The sequence below is a fragment of the Nothobranchius furzeri genome, chromosome 9 (assembly GCF_043380555.1).
Source record: "Nothobranchius furzeri strain GRZ-AD chromosome 9, NfurGRZ-RIMD1, whole genome shotgun sequence".
NCBI lineage: Eukaryota > Metazoa > Chordata > Actinopteri > Cyprinodontiformes > Nothobranchiidae > Nothobranchius > Nothobranchius furzeri.
Genome location: NC_091749.1, coordinates 31,961,054 through 31,980,893, shown reverse-complemented (window position 1 = coordinate 31,980,893; position 19,840 = coordinate 31,961,054). Strand labels below are relative to the sequence as shown.

Sequence of the window (19,840 nt, the reverse complement as noted above, 5' to 3'; positions counted from 1 at the left end):
CGGCGGCTGGTCACGTGGTGTTAATCGCCTCTCGTAACCCCCTGTACACTACACGACCGCTCGGCGCAAAACTCGCCCCGATGTCGTGGCTTCTCGCACGACTGGAAAATCGGCTCAAAAAAGTGAAAAAGTCGCACAGTGTACGCCCGGCATTATTTGTGCTTGAAGCGCTCTGCCACTGCGGAGCTCATCACCTGTGTTGCGGTGATTTCACCTCACTGAAGCAGCATCGAAACGCGCACTCCGCTTTGCGTTCAGGAGATCTTTGATCTGCTCAAAAGTAACTGATGAGGTGAAAAAGTAAGAATCCAGGCAGCAGTTTTTCTGGAGAGTTTAGAGGCGATGCAGGAAGATGAGAGACAGACAGGACAGGAAAATAGTTAAATAAAAACAAGAAAACAAAACAAAGTGTTGAAAAGTAAAATGTAGGTAGATTTATCTCCACTGCACGTTTTTACCTGTATAAAACAATAAGTTATACACATGTAATATTTATACATCTGACACAATTCAGATCACCTTCAAAACTCAGTCACACACCCAGGGCCGTTTCAAGACATTTTGGGGGCCAAGGCAAAATGCAGAAAAATGAGATTTTGCAATAAATATGCAAAATATCTACATATGAATTGTTTTAGAGCCCTTTTATTGGCAGAATCTGATATTAATTTAGTTCTTACAAAAAATGAGTCCCAACATGGTTTGTGTGGCGTTGCCATAGTGTGATGTCATAGGCACAGATCCCCTGTCCTCTTGTTTGGAAATGGAAATATGGTCACCCTATATTAAACAAACTGTCCACCCGGGCTTTTGCGCTGCACAGAGACGCTTCGCTGCCTATGACTTTGAACGTCAGTTGAGAGTCAGTCTCATGCAGACTGACCAATGAAGAGAGGGCCTCAAGTTAAGACCCTCTCCTCATTGGTCAGTCCACACGAGGTGGGTCAAAGGTAACTCTGGCCGGGTTACGTGATGTCATGCATTCAAGTAATGAGTATATTTACTGCATATTACAGTAATATATTCTTTATGTGACCACATTATGGTGATCCTCGGGTCATGATGATGGGGCCCTTGAATATTGTTGCCCAGGGTACAACAAAGTGTTAATCTGGCCCTGTTTACACCAGGTCCAAAGTTGCACACAAACTAAAAAAATATTTATTTTTTTAGTAATGAATAATCTAATTAGTTACCATCTGCTTTTATCATAACGCAGTTTCTGTTGCTGATGAGAAAATGTGTGCGTTACTAATTCAGCTGCGTGGTGTGTTGAAGCCATCATCAGCTGATAGGGAGCTAAAGAGGCGAATGTTTTCATCCAAGTGCATCACGGCCCGCAGATTCGCTGCTGCACGCGTGGACCTGCAGCTTTGATCTTCTTGGCGTGACAGCGAGACATTCTGAAGGTCCGCTCACCCGTTCACCGCTCAGACGTCACAATCTTCTACCATCCTAGATCATCCAACATCATCCTACTATAACCTGTTTCTGCTCATTTCTTTCGTCCCGCTGTAACACTGGTTACATCAGTCTCAGACGTCATGGGCGCTCAGGTGTTATTAGAACCACCTGTGTGTCATTACCACCCAGCTTCAGCTCTTCTGTGTTTGGGTCCTCCATCAGATTTGTGCTTCTTCTAGTGTCATTTTATAGGACTTTTATTTATTTAGCCATTATTAGATTGCCAGCAACAGAAATGCTACTAAAAACACACAATTATGTGAAGCTAGAAAACTTAGAATACTGTTCAAAATTACATTTATTTTAGTAATTTAAGTAGACTGAGAGACCATTTAAAGGCTCGGGAACCTTACAGGTGTTTCTATTTGCAGTTATAAATTTTAGCTGATTGGGGTCTTGTTAAATATCACACAGTGATCTTTTAACAAATTAATTTCAATAATTCAGTTTTATAAAAACCATTTGGAAATACATTTTATTATGTTCCAGTCATTAGTCATTTATATTTCAGTATTGTAGAGGGGAACCCATTTTTCTTGCATTCTTTAATGAAAAAAGTAATGAAATAGTTTTTTTTTTTTTGGTAATGAGTTACTTTTATAATCTTGTAACTCCGTAAGTAACTGAGTTACATTTTGACAAAGTAATCAGTAACTTATTACGTTTTTAAAGTAACGTTCCCCACACTGTAAATGAGACCCCTGTTCTTTATCAAATGCATAGCACTTTGTAGCGTCATATGGTCAGAGGTGTCTAAACATTTACAACACAGACCAGAATTGCTGTGTTGGAAAGCCCTAGCCTTGAAATCTAGACGGACAGTAGCAGAAGCAAACTTTTTGATGGCTTGCCAGGCTAGAAAAGGCACACGAAATCATTAGACATAAAAAGATTCTCATATGTTCACTTAAAGCGTCAGAGTCTTTGGATTTAAGGGTGAGGGCCTCGAGGGCCGGTATCCAGCACGTTTTGATTTTAACTCTGCTTCAACACACCTGATTTCAATCAGCATGTAATTAACAGGCTTCCACAGAGCCTGACGAACTGCTGCACAGGCGATTCAACCACTGAATCTAGTGTGTTGGACTAGAGAAACCTAAAACGTGCTGGATACGGGCCCTCGAGGCCCAGAATTGAGTACCCATGGGTTGGCTGGTCTTAAAAATAACTTTTAGTTGATTGTGGTCACTCTTTCTTTAGTCAAGTCGTATAAATGATTCTTAAAAGTCTGCTTTTAGTAAACGTCAGTGAGGATTTTTGGTTTGTTTTACTGTGTAACTAGAAATGGGGTTAATTGCAACAAATACTTTGTATAATGCCTAATCTTTTTTTGTTCAATTGTTTTAAAACTGTTTACATTTTTGTTTCATATAAATTAAATAAAAATGTCTATTTGGGTATGTTCCTGTGTGATTCTCATTCTCACTGATGAAAAGACTCAAACTGTGCTAAAAACGTTTAATCACATCAACATCAGAAGGTGTTAATATAAACATTTACAGCCAAGTAGACAGTTAGATTGCTTCAGTCCATTTCATGTTGTTTCCTGCTGTCCATGTGGAGGAGCTAGAGGGACATTTACCTCACTGTCACCCCTGGAACCCTGAAAAACTCTTGTTTACCACAAAGGTTGTAATTAGAGTCTTACTTAAGGAAGATAAAGAGTTATTGAACAATGTTCAGAGCAGATGAGTCACTGATCTGTTTGATAAAATACATTTCCACATCAGCATATTTTAAAATCACTTGTTTGAAGCTTTGTGAGCAAAAACTCCCTCCAGTCAGCAGAAAATAAAACTAAACCAAGATGGAAAAGATGGAGAAGACTCTGAGGAGAAACAGTTTCTTCATCAAGTAAATGAAAAACCAAGCAAGAGCATAAAATCATTGCAGCACAGTGGTTAAGTAGGAATATGACAGCCCAGCTCATCCAGACCTTTGTTGTTCCTACTTGGTGGAGCTTTATGTGCGGTGAGGGATGGAACGCATGCAGAAAATACCCAGAAGCTACAGACTGTGGATATCTTATTAAACTCCTGCTCTTTTAGTGTACTGATTCAAACAGATTGAGCCTATAAATCTTAAATGCATCTCAAAAACAATTATAAACACTAAATTAAAGATAATAAGATAGGCGCTTGATCCCTGCAGGGAAGTGACATTGTTATTGTTTTATTTAAAGGGACAAAAGAAAAGCCGTATTTTGGCTAGAACGTATAATGACCGTGTGATAAAAGAGACCTTGAAATGGATCAAAAGAAAAGACAGAAGAACCTAAAGAAGATATGAAACTGAGAATGCTCAAATTGTTAATCTGGAAAAAACAACTAAAGTATAAAGGGACGTGTGCGTATGTTATGAACCAGAAGTGAAACAAACCAACCTGATGGGGTAATGAGGAAACAAGGCCAATTAAATAAAGAATGATAAAGTGAATACAGAATGAACCTCCTTCATTTATTGTGTGTGTTGGATATTAATCTGGCTCAAGCCTCACATTTATTTAATAACTGGTTTTCAATTTAAGTAAATTCAAATATTATTTTTTGTAGCCTCAAATCATCTCAATGAGTTCTATATTTAAGTACAATGGCAAGATTACGCAAATACAGAGACCTTCATCAAACCCTGATCAAATCACATTAAAGGAAGAAACAGCTTGGGCTGTAATAGGAATATTCACTAGCACTTTGCCTAAATAACAATGAAAAATGTTTCAAGATTTGATTTAATAAGAGCCAAATTATCAGGGAATAGAATCCTAACATCAGGTGGACTGTTTTATTACAAATGGCCATTAATAAAAGCAATAAAGCATGGACATACAAGTGTAGTCAATGTTTACTCACATGTTGCGGCCTGTTAATGTTGTGGGGAGTGTATGACAAAATTCAAAGAAACCAAAATCAAAAGTTAAATATTTTTAATTACTCTGGCGGCTATTTGACCGCTCTTCTTGGCAGAATCAGTAGCGTTAATTTAACTTGTGGTTTCTTGGCACAAACATGTCTTTTTAACAAAGTTTCCAAACTTTCTAAAGTTTATGGCCATTCCGGAAGCTTAAGTCAGCCTGTGTTATCCAGTCGTGTTTCATGTGCTTGGGGCCATTGTGCTTTTGCACACCCCATTACGTTACCACCACCTAAAAATAAGTAAATGTGACCAAAATAACTTAGTGTGAGCTTAATCATTAAATAATTATTTTATTCTTATTCTGATTAAACAATTTAGAGTGGCCATATCATTGAAAATCCACTTTTTGGAGCTTTTTACCATGTGGTATTGTTATTTTCTCATGAAATGATTAAAGCTGGGTTTATTTTTCATTTGGGTAGGAATAGGCCATGTGGCCTAAATCTGTATCACAATATAGTATTTTCTTTTATTCATTTTTGCCAAAATGACTATTTTTGAACATTCTCACATAGAAAGAAAACAATCTTTTATATAGCGCCTCTCAAGATAAAAATCACGAGGTGCTTCACAAAAACAAAAAAATGAATGTACCCAAAAAATAAAAGTATAAAATGATAAAAAATAAATTATTACAAAAATGTTTAAAAGAAGAGAAAAAACAAATGTAAGGAAAGCTGCCGTTTTATCGGAGAGGGCGTAGTGCCAGTTCTGTTTCCAAGGACACTTTCTTCTCATTCGTTGTGTCATTGTGGCCAGTGATGCATTGTGGGTTACGTTATGAATGGATGGAGCTCAGGCCGCTGGAGGTGAGGTTGACTAAAACAGACCGTTTAATTTCTGGTTACAAAGACATGACTAAGGACCAAGGATAGAACCCTGTGGCACACCAAATTCATGATCAGGAAGGTAAAGAGGCGATTTCCAAATCCTACACAAAAGAAATGCATTTAAAAAAACATTTTGCATTTTAGGAGGTGGAAATATGTGTTTTATTTCATCATAACCTAGAGAGTTTTTATGTTTTTATTGGACAGCGGAAAGCATGGATGAAATTAAAGAGGCCGAGGCTGTAATAACCAAAAAGACAAAAGAAGGACCAAAGAAGAAAGAGTTGAAAAGTCAGGATGAGGAGGAGGAACACAGCTGCTTGAGGAGGAGCCACCCAATCACACTTGGGAGGAAGAGGAGAATTAAAATCATCCAATCCAACCAGAGTCCTGAGTGTGACATCCAGCAAGACATTCCTTCAGACACAGCAGATGTTGGTCACTCAAACGCTGTCCCTTCAGACAAAGACACAGACGACTCACTCCCCGCATCTCTTTCTGTCCGCTGCAGCTCTCGTCTAGCTGCTAAACCCCGACGAGTTCACAGTCTGTCCAGCAGAACTCGACACCCCCCTGCTGGATCTGACTCACCCAAACAGAATGAAGAGCAGAGCAAAGACTCAGCTGAAGGCCTAGATGTCTCTCCATCACACCCTGAGTCCGTTGTCACAGCTTGTCCTGCTGAGAAGGTCTCTGAGTTGCAACCGGAGGTCCGAGAGAGGCGGTACAGCTGTTCCAGCTGTGGTAAAAAGTTCTTCCAGATTGGTCACTTGAAGAAACATCAGTTTAGCCACACTCATGAGAAACCATTCACCTGCCAGGCCTGTGGGAAACACTACACCTCAGCAGAAAGCTTCAAAGCCCATCAGGTACAGGGAGTGGTGGTTCTGTGGATTAGTAAAACATGTATTTTTATATTGATTTTCTCTCCTCTCATTTAACTTTAACATGGATGTTCTGGTCAGAGTCATGTCAAACAACTTGGGCCCCATATGGGTTTGGAAAATTGATTTAATCCAAAAAAAAAGCCCCAGCTTCCAAACTTTTTTATTTTTTCAGTGGCTCAGGTAATGTCTTTGAAGTGATGACACAGAGATGTTACGAGATCAAGCTGAAGGCTGATGTATTAACTGGAACGCTGTAAAATCTCAGAGATGTCATTTCTTTTCTTTCCCCAAGAGTTTAAAAATATTTTTATTTGCTATTTTCAAAGAACAACATAAAGGAGAAGCATGAAACAAATGAACAAAGAGCAGAGTTCAGTAGTCAGAAATCAGACAAGCCGCTGCTCAGGTGATATCCTCATGCTATAGTGTAGACATAAATAAGACATCAGGTTTTCTGTCATGCTAGACTAGATGCTCCATTAATAATCTGCACTTACCAGAAAGTATGATGAGGCCCAAAATGTCAGAACGTTAACCAGATTCCTGTGATTAGCACAGTTAATAAAGGAGACAGGAGAAAAACTGCCCATTATCTTTGTAAAGGTATCAGTTCTTTAGACGCAACGTGAAGAGACCGGTTTAAACTTTTAGAAATGGTCTGATGATAAATTCACTCTTATGTAAGGGTTAGGTTGTGATGCCCCAGATTATTGACAGATTACGGATTTAGCATTTTCCCAAACACCTTACCTACTTGGAATCTTAATTCCAATTCCCCCTCCCAGGTCGCTCCCAGTATCAAGGCCTAAACCTCCCTAGAGAACCTTAGAAATAGTTCTGGCATTGTAGAAGACGACACATTTCCACTTCAGTTACAGATAATTGCCAGATTTATTTTAATATTATGTGATTCATTATTGTTTTAAATGTCATTTTTAACTTCTTTTATTTTAATAATTTCTGGTCAAACGTCATTAGATTTTCAACATTAAAAAGATCTATAACGTGGATTTCCATGTGAGAAATTCTGAGTGAAAAGTCCTTTATAGTCAGGATTCTTAAAAAATGATGAAAATGTGGATTTTATTACTCAGATCTTCCATCATCTTATTTGACAGCCCTCTAGGCCAGTGTTGCTTGTTACTGAAATGAAAGGAAAGATTTTAACACAAACCAGACTCAGAACCAGAGCACTGGTGTACTGAAAAGATTGACCTCTCCCTTGTTAAAAAGCCCCAGCAGGAAACCAAAGAAGAATCAACACTCACAGCAGTGGGGCTGATCCATATTACTTAAAATAATAGAGGATTTGCTTCCAGATGAGTCACCGCGGTGAGCGTCCATTTTCCTGTCCCAACTGTGAGAAAACCTACTGTCTGAGGCGGGACCTGCAGGAGCACATGGTCCTGCACACCGGAGAGAAGCCTTACACCTGTGAGAACTGTGGCAAGTCTTATGCACGACGTCCTTCCCTGCGCGTTCATCGCCGCCTCCACTGCAGCAAGATGAGCTACACACAGTCTCCAAAGGTCATTTCAAATCATACCAGCTTTATTAAAGGGGCCATATTATGGAAAATCCACTTTTTGGAGCTTTTCACCATCTTCTATTGTCATTTCCTCATGATAAATACCCCTAAACCCTTTTTTGACTTCATTCATGCATTTTCCTGTCTCGGCTGCATTTGACTGATGTTAAGATTTTTCCTACATGCAACAGAATGTAACCCATTTGCGTCATCTGGCATTTCTTCTCCCCCTGAACCTGTTCTGGTCTCGTTCCATTCGTCCTGTCTACAAAGATGCATGTAATGGCCAGCTCAGGATATGTGTTAGACGACATGTTTTGTAACAGACTCAATGGACCAGCGGTTAGAGTGACAGGCTGGCATATAGTTTAGCGCAGGCGCGCCTCCTGATCCCGGCAGTAACTTTTTTCTTCTATCTTTAGCTACACTTGCCAGTATTATGTTTTCCACTCTTTTTCCACTGTTTTTTCTTTGTTTGTTTAGCCAATGTGAGTCCATATGAAGTGAGTCGGAGTGTCAAATAAAATACTGCTTTGAAATGACCAAATTCAAAGATCTTTGGAGACACAACAAGTATTTTGCAGATAACAATCAATGAAACTAAAATATAAGTAAATTTGCTGGCCATTAGGTGTGTCTTTATGGACAGGACACATGGTTTTCACAGCGGCGTTTTGTCCCCAACACAGAGATAATTTGTCAGAATATCCACTCTGGTAAAGGTGCAGATTTTTTAATGACTTTCAGACTAAAACATTCTCAACCACGGCATGAAATGAATCGCTCTATACTCGCAACTCTGAAAATCTGGGCATTAGTGGTCTACTTCCAGGGGAGACAGGTTTCAGATCTGAGACTAGATTCATGGGGAGGATGACACACTCAGTTTCCATCCTCATGTCTGCAGGTCTTAACTTGCACATGAGACAGGAAAATACATGAATGTAGGCAAAAATGGGTTTCATGAGGAAATAGCAATATCACATGATCAAAAGCTCCTAAAAGTGGCTTTTCTTTGGTATGGCCCCTTTAAAGTCATCAGAGATGCTTGCTGCAACTTGTTTTTTGTTTGGTCTCCCAGGTGCAGTGTTCAGTCTGCTCCAAGTTGCTGGCCAATTCGAATTCCCTGAGGAACCACATGAAGCTCCACACGGGAGAAAAGCCTCACATCTGTCAGCAATGTGGGAAGTGTTTCAGACAGAAAGGTATGTAAGGTGTGATCCTGCAGCTGCAGCAATCCGATCAGCAGTCAGCTGTGATCATTCTGATGGAGCTAGACATTTGTCTGACAGTTTATCTTGTTTAAGGCCGCCATGTTTGACCTGTAAAATAATCTGGACATTAAATCAGTTCAAAGGAAAACTCTTAAATCTGTATATGCATGAGACATATTTCATAGGTGCCAACAAGCAATCATAATAACCACGACAAACAAAATAAATAACAAATGTTAAAATATGTAAAAATGAGCTAGGTTAAATTAATGGTTCAGATTTTATAAGAGTTTTAATTGTTATCCAAACCTATGTGATTGTTTTTTTTTAATTCATCCTCAACAATAGGACTAAATCTAAATGCAGTTCATATAACAGCATCAAGGCTCTTTAAATAGAATATATCGTATTTTCCGGACTATAAGCCGCTACTTTTTCCCACGCTTTAAACCATGTGGCTTATAATGAGGTGCGGCTTTAGTCAACCAGAAAGGATGTATGCTAGAAAGTCTAATGAAGGAATGGTTAAAGGAGTGCTACGGAAAGCACCCAGGATGATTTTTTCACAGTAAAACGGCGCTGCGTGTTTTCCCAGCTTCACCCCGGGATGATGACAGCAACACGGAGAGCGACACTAACATCGCCACAGAAAAGGTATGTGACTAAGCTCTTCTGAGGCTGTTCAAGTCCGACACTGAAGAAGATGACTTCAATGGTTTCAGTGCGCAGGAGGACGATGAATAAACGAATCAATAACTTTTCTGCTTTGTTTGTTCAGTTATGTTCAGTTAAACTATGTTTTCAATTCAGTAGATATCAGCGGCTTTTAGCCCGGTGCGGCTTATATTGAGGTGTGCTCTATAGTCCGGAAATTACGGTAATAGTCTTTATTGTCATTATGTCCAGAGGCACAAAAAAAAATTAAGGGTATTCTCAAATGGTAAACATGGATGTTTCCACATCTGACTGTTCATAGACCAATGTCACATGCATTACTGTTGAAGAGGATGGGTTGTATCCCTCCTGACAAAGATGTCGTCTCATTATAAACGCAGCTGTCCAGCTGAAGCTCATTCTCTTCATTCCATATGGAGCCAGTCTCCTCCCCTTGAGGTCAGCTCATGGGTGCCCTGAACAAAAATGAGTGGAAGTGAATGAATGGGGCTCTGAAACAAATTTTCTGACCTGCTGTGCCTTACGCCCTGAATCATATCTGTTATACTTCCATTTAAATGAATAAAAATGTGTCTTTAAAATTCACTGACATTAAAGGGACTTTACGGAGTTTTGAATTTTTATGCTCGCGATTGCCCCCTCAGGCCAAAAGCGTAATGGCAGCTTCAATAGTGGGTTCATGCACGAGGCGTGCATGCTGTACGTGCACACTCCTTAACAAAAATAACAGCTGAGACAGTCCCGTGTGTGTGTGTGTGTGTGTGTGTGTGTGTGTGTGTGTGTGTGTGTGTGTGTGTCCCGGAGGACAGAGGACAGGAGAACGCGCAGTTAATTAATTAAATAATCTGGTTATGTACCTTTCTCTTCAGCACAGCCGACAAAGGTTTAAGATGGGTCAGTCCTGCATGCTCAGATGATTCCCTTCCGTTGCTTGAAAAATTGTTCCAAAATGAAAGTTGAACCCACATCTTTTTTATCTGTGAATTCAATGCCATTCGGCGAGTCTCAAATAAAAATTTGGGCATCTTACTGTAAAAAAATATACCATTAATGTAAATAAGAAACTCTAAATAAACTGTGTTCACATCTAGAATTTAACCCAGGTCTTCTGCACGAGAGTCCGACATTTTACTAGGTGAGCTAAAGCGCCAGTGACGTCTTTGTATCAGTAGCTTTTATATCCTTGATGACAGCTGAAACAACTTTCAAAGAACGGTTCGGAGCGAAAGTGGCTATTTTGTTGCTAATTTGCAGGAAATATCTAGACGAAAGTTCTACAGAAAGTAGCTAAGGGTCCTCAGAAATGTAGCTAGCTTTGTCACTAGGTGTTAGGAACAGCGACAAAGTCACTGAGTTGGCACTGCCTCTCTCTCTGCTGCTAAAGCTACTGATAGCAAATGCTACGGGCGATGCCTGAGCCTGAACGCGCATGAAGCAGCTTGCTCGACCCGAGCATCTCTCTTTTTCTGTGATTTTACAGAAAAACAGGCAATCACAGTAAAAATGCCAGGGCTCATTCTACAGGACCAGGGCATTGCTGGAGAATGTATGAAGAAGAAATGTATTATTTCTATACATGTTTTGGCTGTCAAACTTCCATAATGCCCCTTTAAATTTGAAATCCATGGCACATATCAAACTGGATCAGAAAACAAGTTTTATTGCTCCATAGACTCTAAATCATTGTTTTGACTGTAGGGGACCCATGGACCAGAAGTAGATGGCTGTGACTTGGATGCAGATGTAGTGTAATGGTTTATGCTCTTTTATGAAAGAGGAGCCATTCTACATATTAATTTGAGATATAAATTTTAATAAATTAATAACCAAATTTTATAGTTTTAAGAAGACTCAAAGGTTGTTTTCATCGATAAACTGTCGATAATATCCGTGGGTCTGTGTTTCAGTTCAATGAAGAGACAAGTTTGAAAATTAAAAGTTTTAATTCTTCAGATTAAACTAATGATTTTGAAATGACAAGCATAGGAAACAACAATCAACATTGGCAACTTTGTTGAACAATCTTTAACAGTTGATATTTTAAACTTGCTCAAATAGACCTTGTGTTGAATGTGTGAAATTTAATAATGAGGTGAGATGAAGGCATGTGTGCGTCTGATTTTGCTTCAGGAAGAAACAGGTGTCTGAGTGAAAAGTGATGGGTTGAATAAAGGTTTTGTTGGAAAAGATGCATCAGACGCTATCTATTGTGTTCTGCCTCACCGTACGAGGACCCTCATTCAGATCCGGAACGTCCCAGGAGGATGTTTCATCCAGGACACACCTTGGCTGGCAGAGGAGACGAAGGTGTGCACCGATCCGGTCCAGAGATGCCCTCGGTACACGTGATGATGAAGCGTTTGCAGATGCGCTTTCTTAAGTTTAAATTACTCCGAAAATCAAAGACTCTGGACGAGTCTGCATTAGCGGTTGCAATTCAGCTATTCCTGTCTGGCTTGGCAGGAACAGCGTGAGGGGGGGGGGGGGAGCCGGTGGGCTCCGTTCCCCCGTTAGCGGTTGTTCACACGTCCTCTCTCTTTCGTTGTCAAACCCCGAACTGAATCATGAACTGAAAACTTACCAAAAGCCTTTCTCTTCTCAAAGCAAAACTTGTGCGTCAGAGCAAATGTGTTTTGGAGTTTACTGTGAAAGTTTGTGTGTGTGTGAGTGTTTGAGTGAGTGTTTGTGTGTGTGAAGGTCGTTACCAAATATCCTCAAAACATTACTTAATTAAGCATTGATTCATTAGTTATTATGATTACCCAAAGCATAATAATCATTCATTTGATTAAAATACATTTATAATGAGTACAATGGTAAAATTATTATTTAGCATTAATAAACAGAGGAAGTTTAAGACTTTGTTATGTTATGACTATCTTCCATGAGAACGCATCTTCTGGCACTGCAGGTGTTCAGATGTTATGGTTTGCAGCAGACTCTTGCAGACTTTATGTCGGCAAAAGTGGGTTAAAGTTCTGCGTGACCCAGCTTTGACCCAGCCGAGTCAAATGAAACCTTTGGCACAGAAAACCCATATTTCCTCACGTTAAACAGATCCTACTCACTCCCAGGAGTCCATAAATATTGTTGGACTAAATGCCAGAGGTGGAAAGAGTACTAAAATTTCCTACTTAAGTACGAGTACCAATACTTTGATCATTTTTTACTCACGTACAAGTAAAAGTACTTGCCTAAATTTTTACTCAAGTAAAAGTAAAAAGTATCGTATATAAAATGTACTCAAAGTAAGTTACTTAAATACATTTTTGTCATCATCAGTGCAAAACCACAACACCAGTTCACAACACGCTCATGTGTGTGCGCGCGCACACACACACACACACACACACACACACACACACACACACAGAGTTTGATGGAAGGATTTCTATCTAATCCGTGAGAACAGGACGTGCACATTGATTGGATGAGATTTTTCTAGGATTGTACGTTTCAATTGTGATTAAAATTACTCTTTATTTTGAAAAAAAAAGTTAATTTTTAGATGCCATCAGTATGTGAGGTATCTCAATGATTTCATGAAAAACTCTAACATGAGACTGTGCTCTAACCTGTCACATAACAAGCTAAATGAAAGCCAAACATTTCAGATGGACCGTATGACAGCTGTTAACGTTGGCCCTGCCCTACTTTACCTCTACATTACAGTTCCTTTATCCATGTCCATGTAGAGCTCCTCTCTGACCTTCATGCTTATTTAGAGCAGCTGATTTTTAAAGTTAGCAGAGTTCATCCTTGGTAGTGGGTTCACTCACTCAGTTAAACCTTCACCACTGAAATCAGTTTGTTCATTCCAATCCTCCTAAATAATCCTCCAATCATCCAACTGGAATCCTTAAGGGTCCCGTAACGTCCATCCTGTCAGAATACACCTTGGGAGCCCAGGTGTTACTAGAACTAATGGTGTCTCCTCACCAGCGTGAGCCTCCAAACTGTGAAGGTTGGTCTCCAAACATGAACTTAATTCATGCATTTATCTCCTCTTGTAACACTTTAACATGTTTTAAAAGGCTTGTATCATGATATATTGTACCTATCTTTGGTCTGGGAGGTAAAACATAGAATATTATCATGAACACTGCAGAGATGTCATTATTTATGAAATAGAAGTTATTTTCCTGAGCCATTACTTCAGCCAAGATATAAGATGCATGGTTTTCATGAAACCATGCTGCCTCATGCAGTCCTATATGTGTAACACACACACACACACACACACACACACACACACACACACACACACACACACATACGTACACACTGCAGCATGTTAAAATCTTTTGAATGACTAATTAAACTACATTGAACTACTTTTGTAATAATTTAATCTCTTATTCTGGAGTAAAATAAAGAAACAAGCTAAATCATCATAAATCTGTGGCATCAAGGAGCAACTTCTGAGTTCAAACACAGGGATGGAGCACAATGTTTACACCTGAACAGTATCAGGATGTTTTAACTCACATATGCCTGCTGGTCTTCTGTTTTATGAGCAAAGTGCTGAGAATCCACTTGTTAGGAGCGCTAAACGTTATTTTGCCACTTCCGTGCAGAGCGGTTGGGGAAACACATTTCAAACATGGAACCGAGTCCGGCTACAGAGCCGAGCAGAATTCTGATGACGTCACACCGGTGCGCAAAGGTGCGGGTTCCAACCCACAGGAGAGGAGGGAGAGAGGAGGTAAACAGCGAGTGAATCACAGGGACTATGATGTCTTCGAGCAAAAGTGTACACCCATGCCCCCCACGGTTTAGACGCAGCGCTCATGCTGGTGTCTCTTTCTGTTCCTGCTACACGCAATGTTTTTAATTTATTAAGCCTATAATTTATTTTTACTCAGTAACGGATATGATTTAAAATGTAGCGAATTACAATTCTTTTTTTAAAACTTACTCAAGTAAAAGTAAAATGTAACATGATGAAGTACAGATTTTAAAAACGACTTCAAAAGTATAAATATACAAAAAAAGCTACTCAATTACAGTAACATGAGTAAATGTAATTCATTACTTTCCACCTCTGCTAAATGCACATTACAATGGGATAGCTTCTTTTCATGTGCAACGCCTTGTTTAAACAAAGTAAGGCAAAGCGGATTAGAAAATAGCTTTTTAACCCCACTGACTTGCGTTCATTTTTTTTTTGTTTTTCTAGGGACCCATGTGCCGACTGGAAAGGGAGGAGACTTAGGCTCCCTATAATTGACTTGCTTTGGCTGCCATCTTGAATTTGGTTGACTCCAAACATTGAGCAATCATTGATGCACATCTTATCATGACTCAGTGTTTGTTAAATTAAATTATGAGAATTAATGCACGCATACACACACACACACACACACACACACACACACACTATTAGAAAATTATGCTAATTTGATGTTGGATGATTCATCACTGACAGCCAAAAGTACTTTTAGTTAATATTTCTTTTATTTAAAAATGGAAAATAATGCTAGAGGACAGTTGGTAGCTTCAAAAGCATTCATAAAATGTTAGACTCAGTAAAATGTCAATATTATCATGTATATTATTGCCATGAACTCAGAATAAGATTACTTGTGTAAAAGTCACAGTCAGCTAGAAATTTACCAATGTTTTCTTATATAAGTAAACATATCTGCTTCAGGAGCGTCTACGTGTTTTTGTGACATTCATGACTTTAGTTAGTTTTATGAGCCAAAGCAGCTGTGAGATTGTTATTGTGTGTATATAACTAAAGAGCTGATAACCTTGACTGATCTCTGCAATCTCAAAAGACACTTTTTTTTTCTATTTCTGATGTGATTTGCTGCTATGATACTTTATTAGGAGGAAAACAACTTAATGAATAATTTGGATGCATCTCCCCTTTGATTAAAAGGATGATGGTCTAGACGGTCGCTCCCCTTATAAATACCTCTCCTTTCATATTATTTTCCTGTCATCAAGTAGATAGTCAGTTTTCCTCTCTATAGGAACATCCCAACAAACATTGGTCTGACGCCGACGTGGTGTCCACGTCCAAAAATGGTCGCGGTAGGACGGCCCGAATTTGTAAAAAAAATTAATTAATTAACAGAGCATGTCTCAGAAATCCATTCAGATACATTTGTATGTGCCTACAGTTATTTGTATAATTATTATTTTGACAATTAGTTAAGTATAGTTCAACATAGCATTCCAGCAAATATTGGTCCGATGGCAACGCCGTGTCCACGGCCAAAAATAGTCGCGGTAGGACCCTACAAAACATTGGTCCGGCGGAGACGTGGTGTCCACGGTCAAAAATAGTCGCGGTAGGACCCTACAAAACATTGGTCCGGCGGAGACATGGTGTCCACGGTCAAAAATAGTCACGGTAGGACCCTACAAAACATTGGTCCGGCGGAGACGTGGTGTCCACGGCCAAAAATAGTCGCGGTAGGACCCTACAAAACATTGGTCCGGCGGAGACGTGGTGTCCACGGCCAAAAATAGTCGCGGTAGGACCCTACAAAACATTGGTCCGGCGGAGACGTGGTGTCCACGGTCAAAAATAGTCGCGGTAGGACCCTACAAAACATTGGTCCGGCGGAGACATGGTGTCCACGGTCAAAAATGAGGACGGTCCAAATAAAAAAGAAAAGTTAACATAACATTTCCTAAAAATCCACTCAAATTTGTAGTTACATGTTTAATTGTTACGTGTAATTCACGTCCAGAAAAGACGTCGGTTCAACTTTCATTTTGGAACTATTTTTCAACTATGATGGGACCGACGTTGTTTCACCGTTGATTAAACGTCCGAATGTTTGTTGGGATGCAGCAACTTTGGCGACACATTAAAGAGATTTGAGCAAAAAATCTTAAATCTTTTCAAAATAAAACAACACTGAAGATATTTTCTATTTTGGTGCAGAAGTTTGCTGACCTCCTGACTCTACTTTTCATGTTATTATTACAAGGTTTGTTATTATCTCACTCATAAACAAGATTAACAAAACATGCCTGTACCACTGGCAGATTTGAGTCAGGTCACCAGGGGATGGTGTTGCCATGGCAACCCAGGGAAGAACACTATGATTCTATGAACTCAGGTGAAATAAACTTGCTTGCTGTCCTGCGGTGGTTTACTTCAGGTGACTGATGTCGCATTTGCTCAGAGATAGATTAGTCAGGGATCTTTTTAGCTTATCTTTACTTTGGTGTTGCAAACGCAACATCCCTTATAAAGAGCCACCAGTGTTGCCACAGTTACCTTGAAATCGTAATCTGATTACTGACTACTGATTACTCCTTCCAAAAGTGACTTAGTTACTTTACTGATTCATTCATTTAAAAAGTAACTAAGTTAGATTACGAGTTACTTTATTTGTTACGTTTAGCATTTACCAAAAACACTCTCCACTGCCTCAACATAAAAACTACAACTGGTTTTGCCAACACTCACTTTATTGCAAGTGTTTTTAACAGTAATGTCAACAAAGTATCTTCTTACATTTTAAGTTGAACTTAAAACCTGATGCCTGACATAATGCATGTTTGTATAAAAATAAGATTAAAAAATAGTCTTTCTTGACCTCACTTAAAATAAATAGTATTCAAAAAAAAATAAATACACAGAGCCAGCACAGAGCAGGGTTTCCCCCAGTGCTTTATAAGCCTGGCAGGCCGCCAGGCTTTGCTTGTCCACCCGCCAGGCTAAGCGTCATGCCCCGCCCCCCTCCCAGACCCTATTGTGTCCGCTGACACGAACGGCGCAGCGAAACTAGAGCCCTCCATCAGCTGATACTGGTGAGAAACAGCAGCGGAATGTGTGTAACCCCCCCATCCCCGCTCTCATAGAGGAGCGCTGCAGGACACAGCGCGCGTCCCCCCCCCCGACGGCCGAACCCGCCAGGCTTAACTCATTTTCTGGGGGAAACCCTGCAAAGTGTACAACGAACCTTAATATTTAACTAATCCAAACTCAAAATAGTGACGATATATTTCCAGCTAGAAAATGCACCTCTCTCTCCTCCCGCCATTGTTGCTCACACTGTAGTACGTCCCTAGCTGGCGCTGCTTGGTAGGTGAGAACAAAAACATCCCGTGAACTGTCGCATATGAGACCGTTCTATTGTTTGGTAAAGCAGTATACTGCTTCCCATGTACGTGGAAAGTCCGCGTTGATTGGGTAAATGCATTATGCATGGCTGATCTTGGCTCTGCCCCTGCCGTGTTAGTTTTCCGTTGCTCAGGATTTTCTTAAGCAGAAAAAATTCAGAGTAAAGGACAAAATAACTCACAATGGCTTGAACAAGTAACTTTAATTTGTTTACTAATGTGGAAATAGTAACGCGGTAGATTAGTCATTACCAAGAAATGACTATATTAGAGTAACGTGCTACTTTGTAACGCGTTACTGGCATCACTGAGAGCCACATACATTTAAAAGGAACTTACTTCCAACACATAGTTGAATCCTTTTTGCTGTTTTTCACTTGTTGTTTTTAAATTTAAATAAAATGTGTTGTTTATTGTTAAAAATGCAAAACATTCAGTGTAGATTGTAACTAATACCTGACGGTACTTTACTTTTTGGACTTAAAGCCTAATGTCACTGTTTAAAGAGACTGATCTAAAATTCTTAATGGTTTCATTTGTTTGTTTTCTTATTCCTTTGTTCGTTCCTTGTTTCCTTACCCGAGGACACCTGCTTTAGTGACTGACTCAGACATTTAATGATGTTGACTTGATGTACCGCCACGCAGCGCTGACTTGACATGATACATGATGGTTTGAAGCAATGCATTCTGGTCCGACATTCTTCCATCCTGCAGAATGTTGCTGTGGCACGCAGCTTTAAGAGCTTGTGGCAGTGAGGAGACTGTGCTTAGGGCAGCTGCTCTCCTCTGTGAGGCTCTCTCTGGTGTTTAGTTCACATCTGTTCTCTCTTATTGTTACCTCCCCTAAAGGGGGTGGTGTGTGTTTAGCGCCCTTCTTTGACAGCTCTTTATTCGTACATACGGACACTGGAGTCTTCATTTCCTGCAGAAACACTGTTAATGATTTTGTTGTCACTGAGGAAAAGAACAAATGCTGTCAGTTTTACTGTCTTTTCTTCCTCTTTGTGATGTGATTCTATAGCACACGCTTAAAAAAAGAGCTAAACACAAGTTTAACTTTGACTGTTTTCATTGATCATAAAGCTTGTTACTTAGTGCATTTGTATCAGAAAATAAAGATTTTATTAATTTTCACGGGTGTGTGGAGCAACTCATCTGATTTTAAGAAAAAGACCCAAAACTGAAGGAAGACAGTCACTTTATGTGGAGGAGGTAGAGGAGAAGTCATCATAGCTCAGCTCCATATATATTAAGTTGTGTTAAAATACATTTAAAAATTAGTTTTATTCATATATATAAATACACACATTCACCTAATACATTAAGACAGGTCATGTGATCTAAACTGCTATCTTCACTAGTAAAGAAAAAACCATTTAGCGTTTTAATCCAATCTGAACAGTAAACCATGTCTTGCAGGTCGTGTGTCAAACCCATTGTATGAGATGTTGGGAAACTGCTAAAATCATTTTCAAAGTTTGACCCAATTGGTTTCATTTCATCACGTTTCACCATAAGATGACCTGAGTGGAAAACGTGTCATGAAAGGCAGCGGGTGACAGGCTTTGATTCAAGGAATGAAAGGCTTTTGAAATATGATTATTTTGAGCATATGTGTGTAATAATAATCCTATTACTGACAAAAGTGTGGACATTTAAATCCATCAGATTCTTAACTAATATGATAAAATAAATAAATACTCATCTGAAACAAAAACCTGTCACGTTAAAGTTTGTGTTTCTGTCTGTAAACCCGTTGCTTTTGCATTGATGAGTTAATTTTTGCCGTAGAAGAAAAATTCATCTGAGAAAAAACTTCCAGCTGTGATCAATTACTGCAGCCTGCCATCCGTCAAACTGGCAGCATAATTTTTTTTGTTTAAAGGCAAATTTTCTCACATTATTGGACTGATACATAATCATTTGAGTCCTCCTCTCTTTGTCGCCTCCCCCTCTACCCTAACATGTTTGGTCTTGGTCTGTCTGTCCGCCTCAGGGAACCTAGAGTACCATTTGAGACTTCACAGAGGAGAGAGGCCGTTTCCCTGCCTCGAGTGCAGCCAGGCTTTCACCCAGAAGCTTGATCTCCAGCGACACATGTTCTCCCACACCAAAGGGGGATTTCTCTGCAGCTTCTGTGGGAAGTCTCTGAGGGACCCCCACAGCCTGAGGTACCACGAGAGGCTGCACACTGGAGAGAGACCCTATTGCTGCTCTGTCTGCGGGAAAGGTGATA

The 19,840-nt window shown here is 39.7% G+C and overlaps 1 protein-coding gene across 6 annotated transcripts in view; it reads left to right on the top strand.

Moving 5' to 3' along the window:
- Positions 1-19,840, top strand: part of LOC129153222 (zinc finger protein 408-like) — a 47,158-nt gene that overhangs the window by 9,075 nt on the left and 18,243 nt on the right. For 5 of the 6 annotated variants that reach the window (XM_070554770.1, XM_070554767.1, XM_070554768.1 and 2 more), the window contains 4 exons: positions 5,415-6,076; positions 7,414-7,623; positions 8,704-8,827; positions 19,601-19,834. In XM_070554770.1, the coding sequence (XP_070410871.1) occupies positions 5,423-6,076; positions 7,414-7,623; positions 8,704-8,827; positions 19,601-19,834 (1,222 nt within the window). In that variant the 5' untranslated portion in view covers positions 5,415-5,422. The remainder of the gene's footprint in view (positions 1-5,414; positions 6,077-7,413; positions 7,624-8,703; positions 8,828-19,600; positions 19,835-19,840) is intronic. The other variant, XM_054732491.2, reaches the window with a different exon arrangement.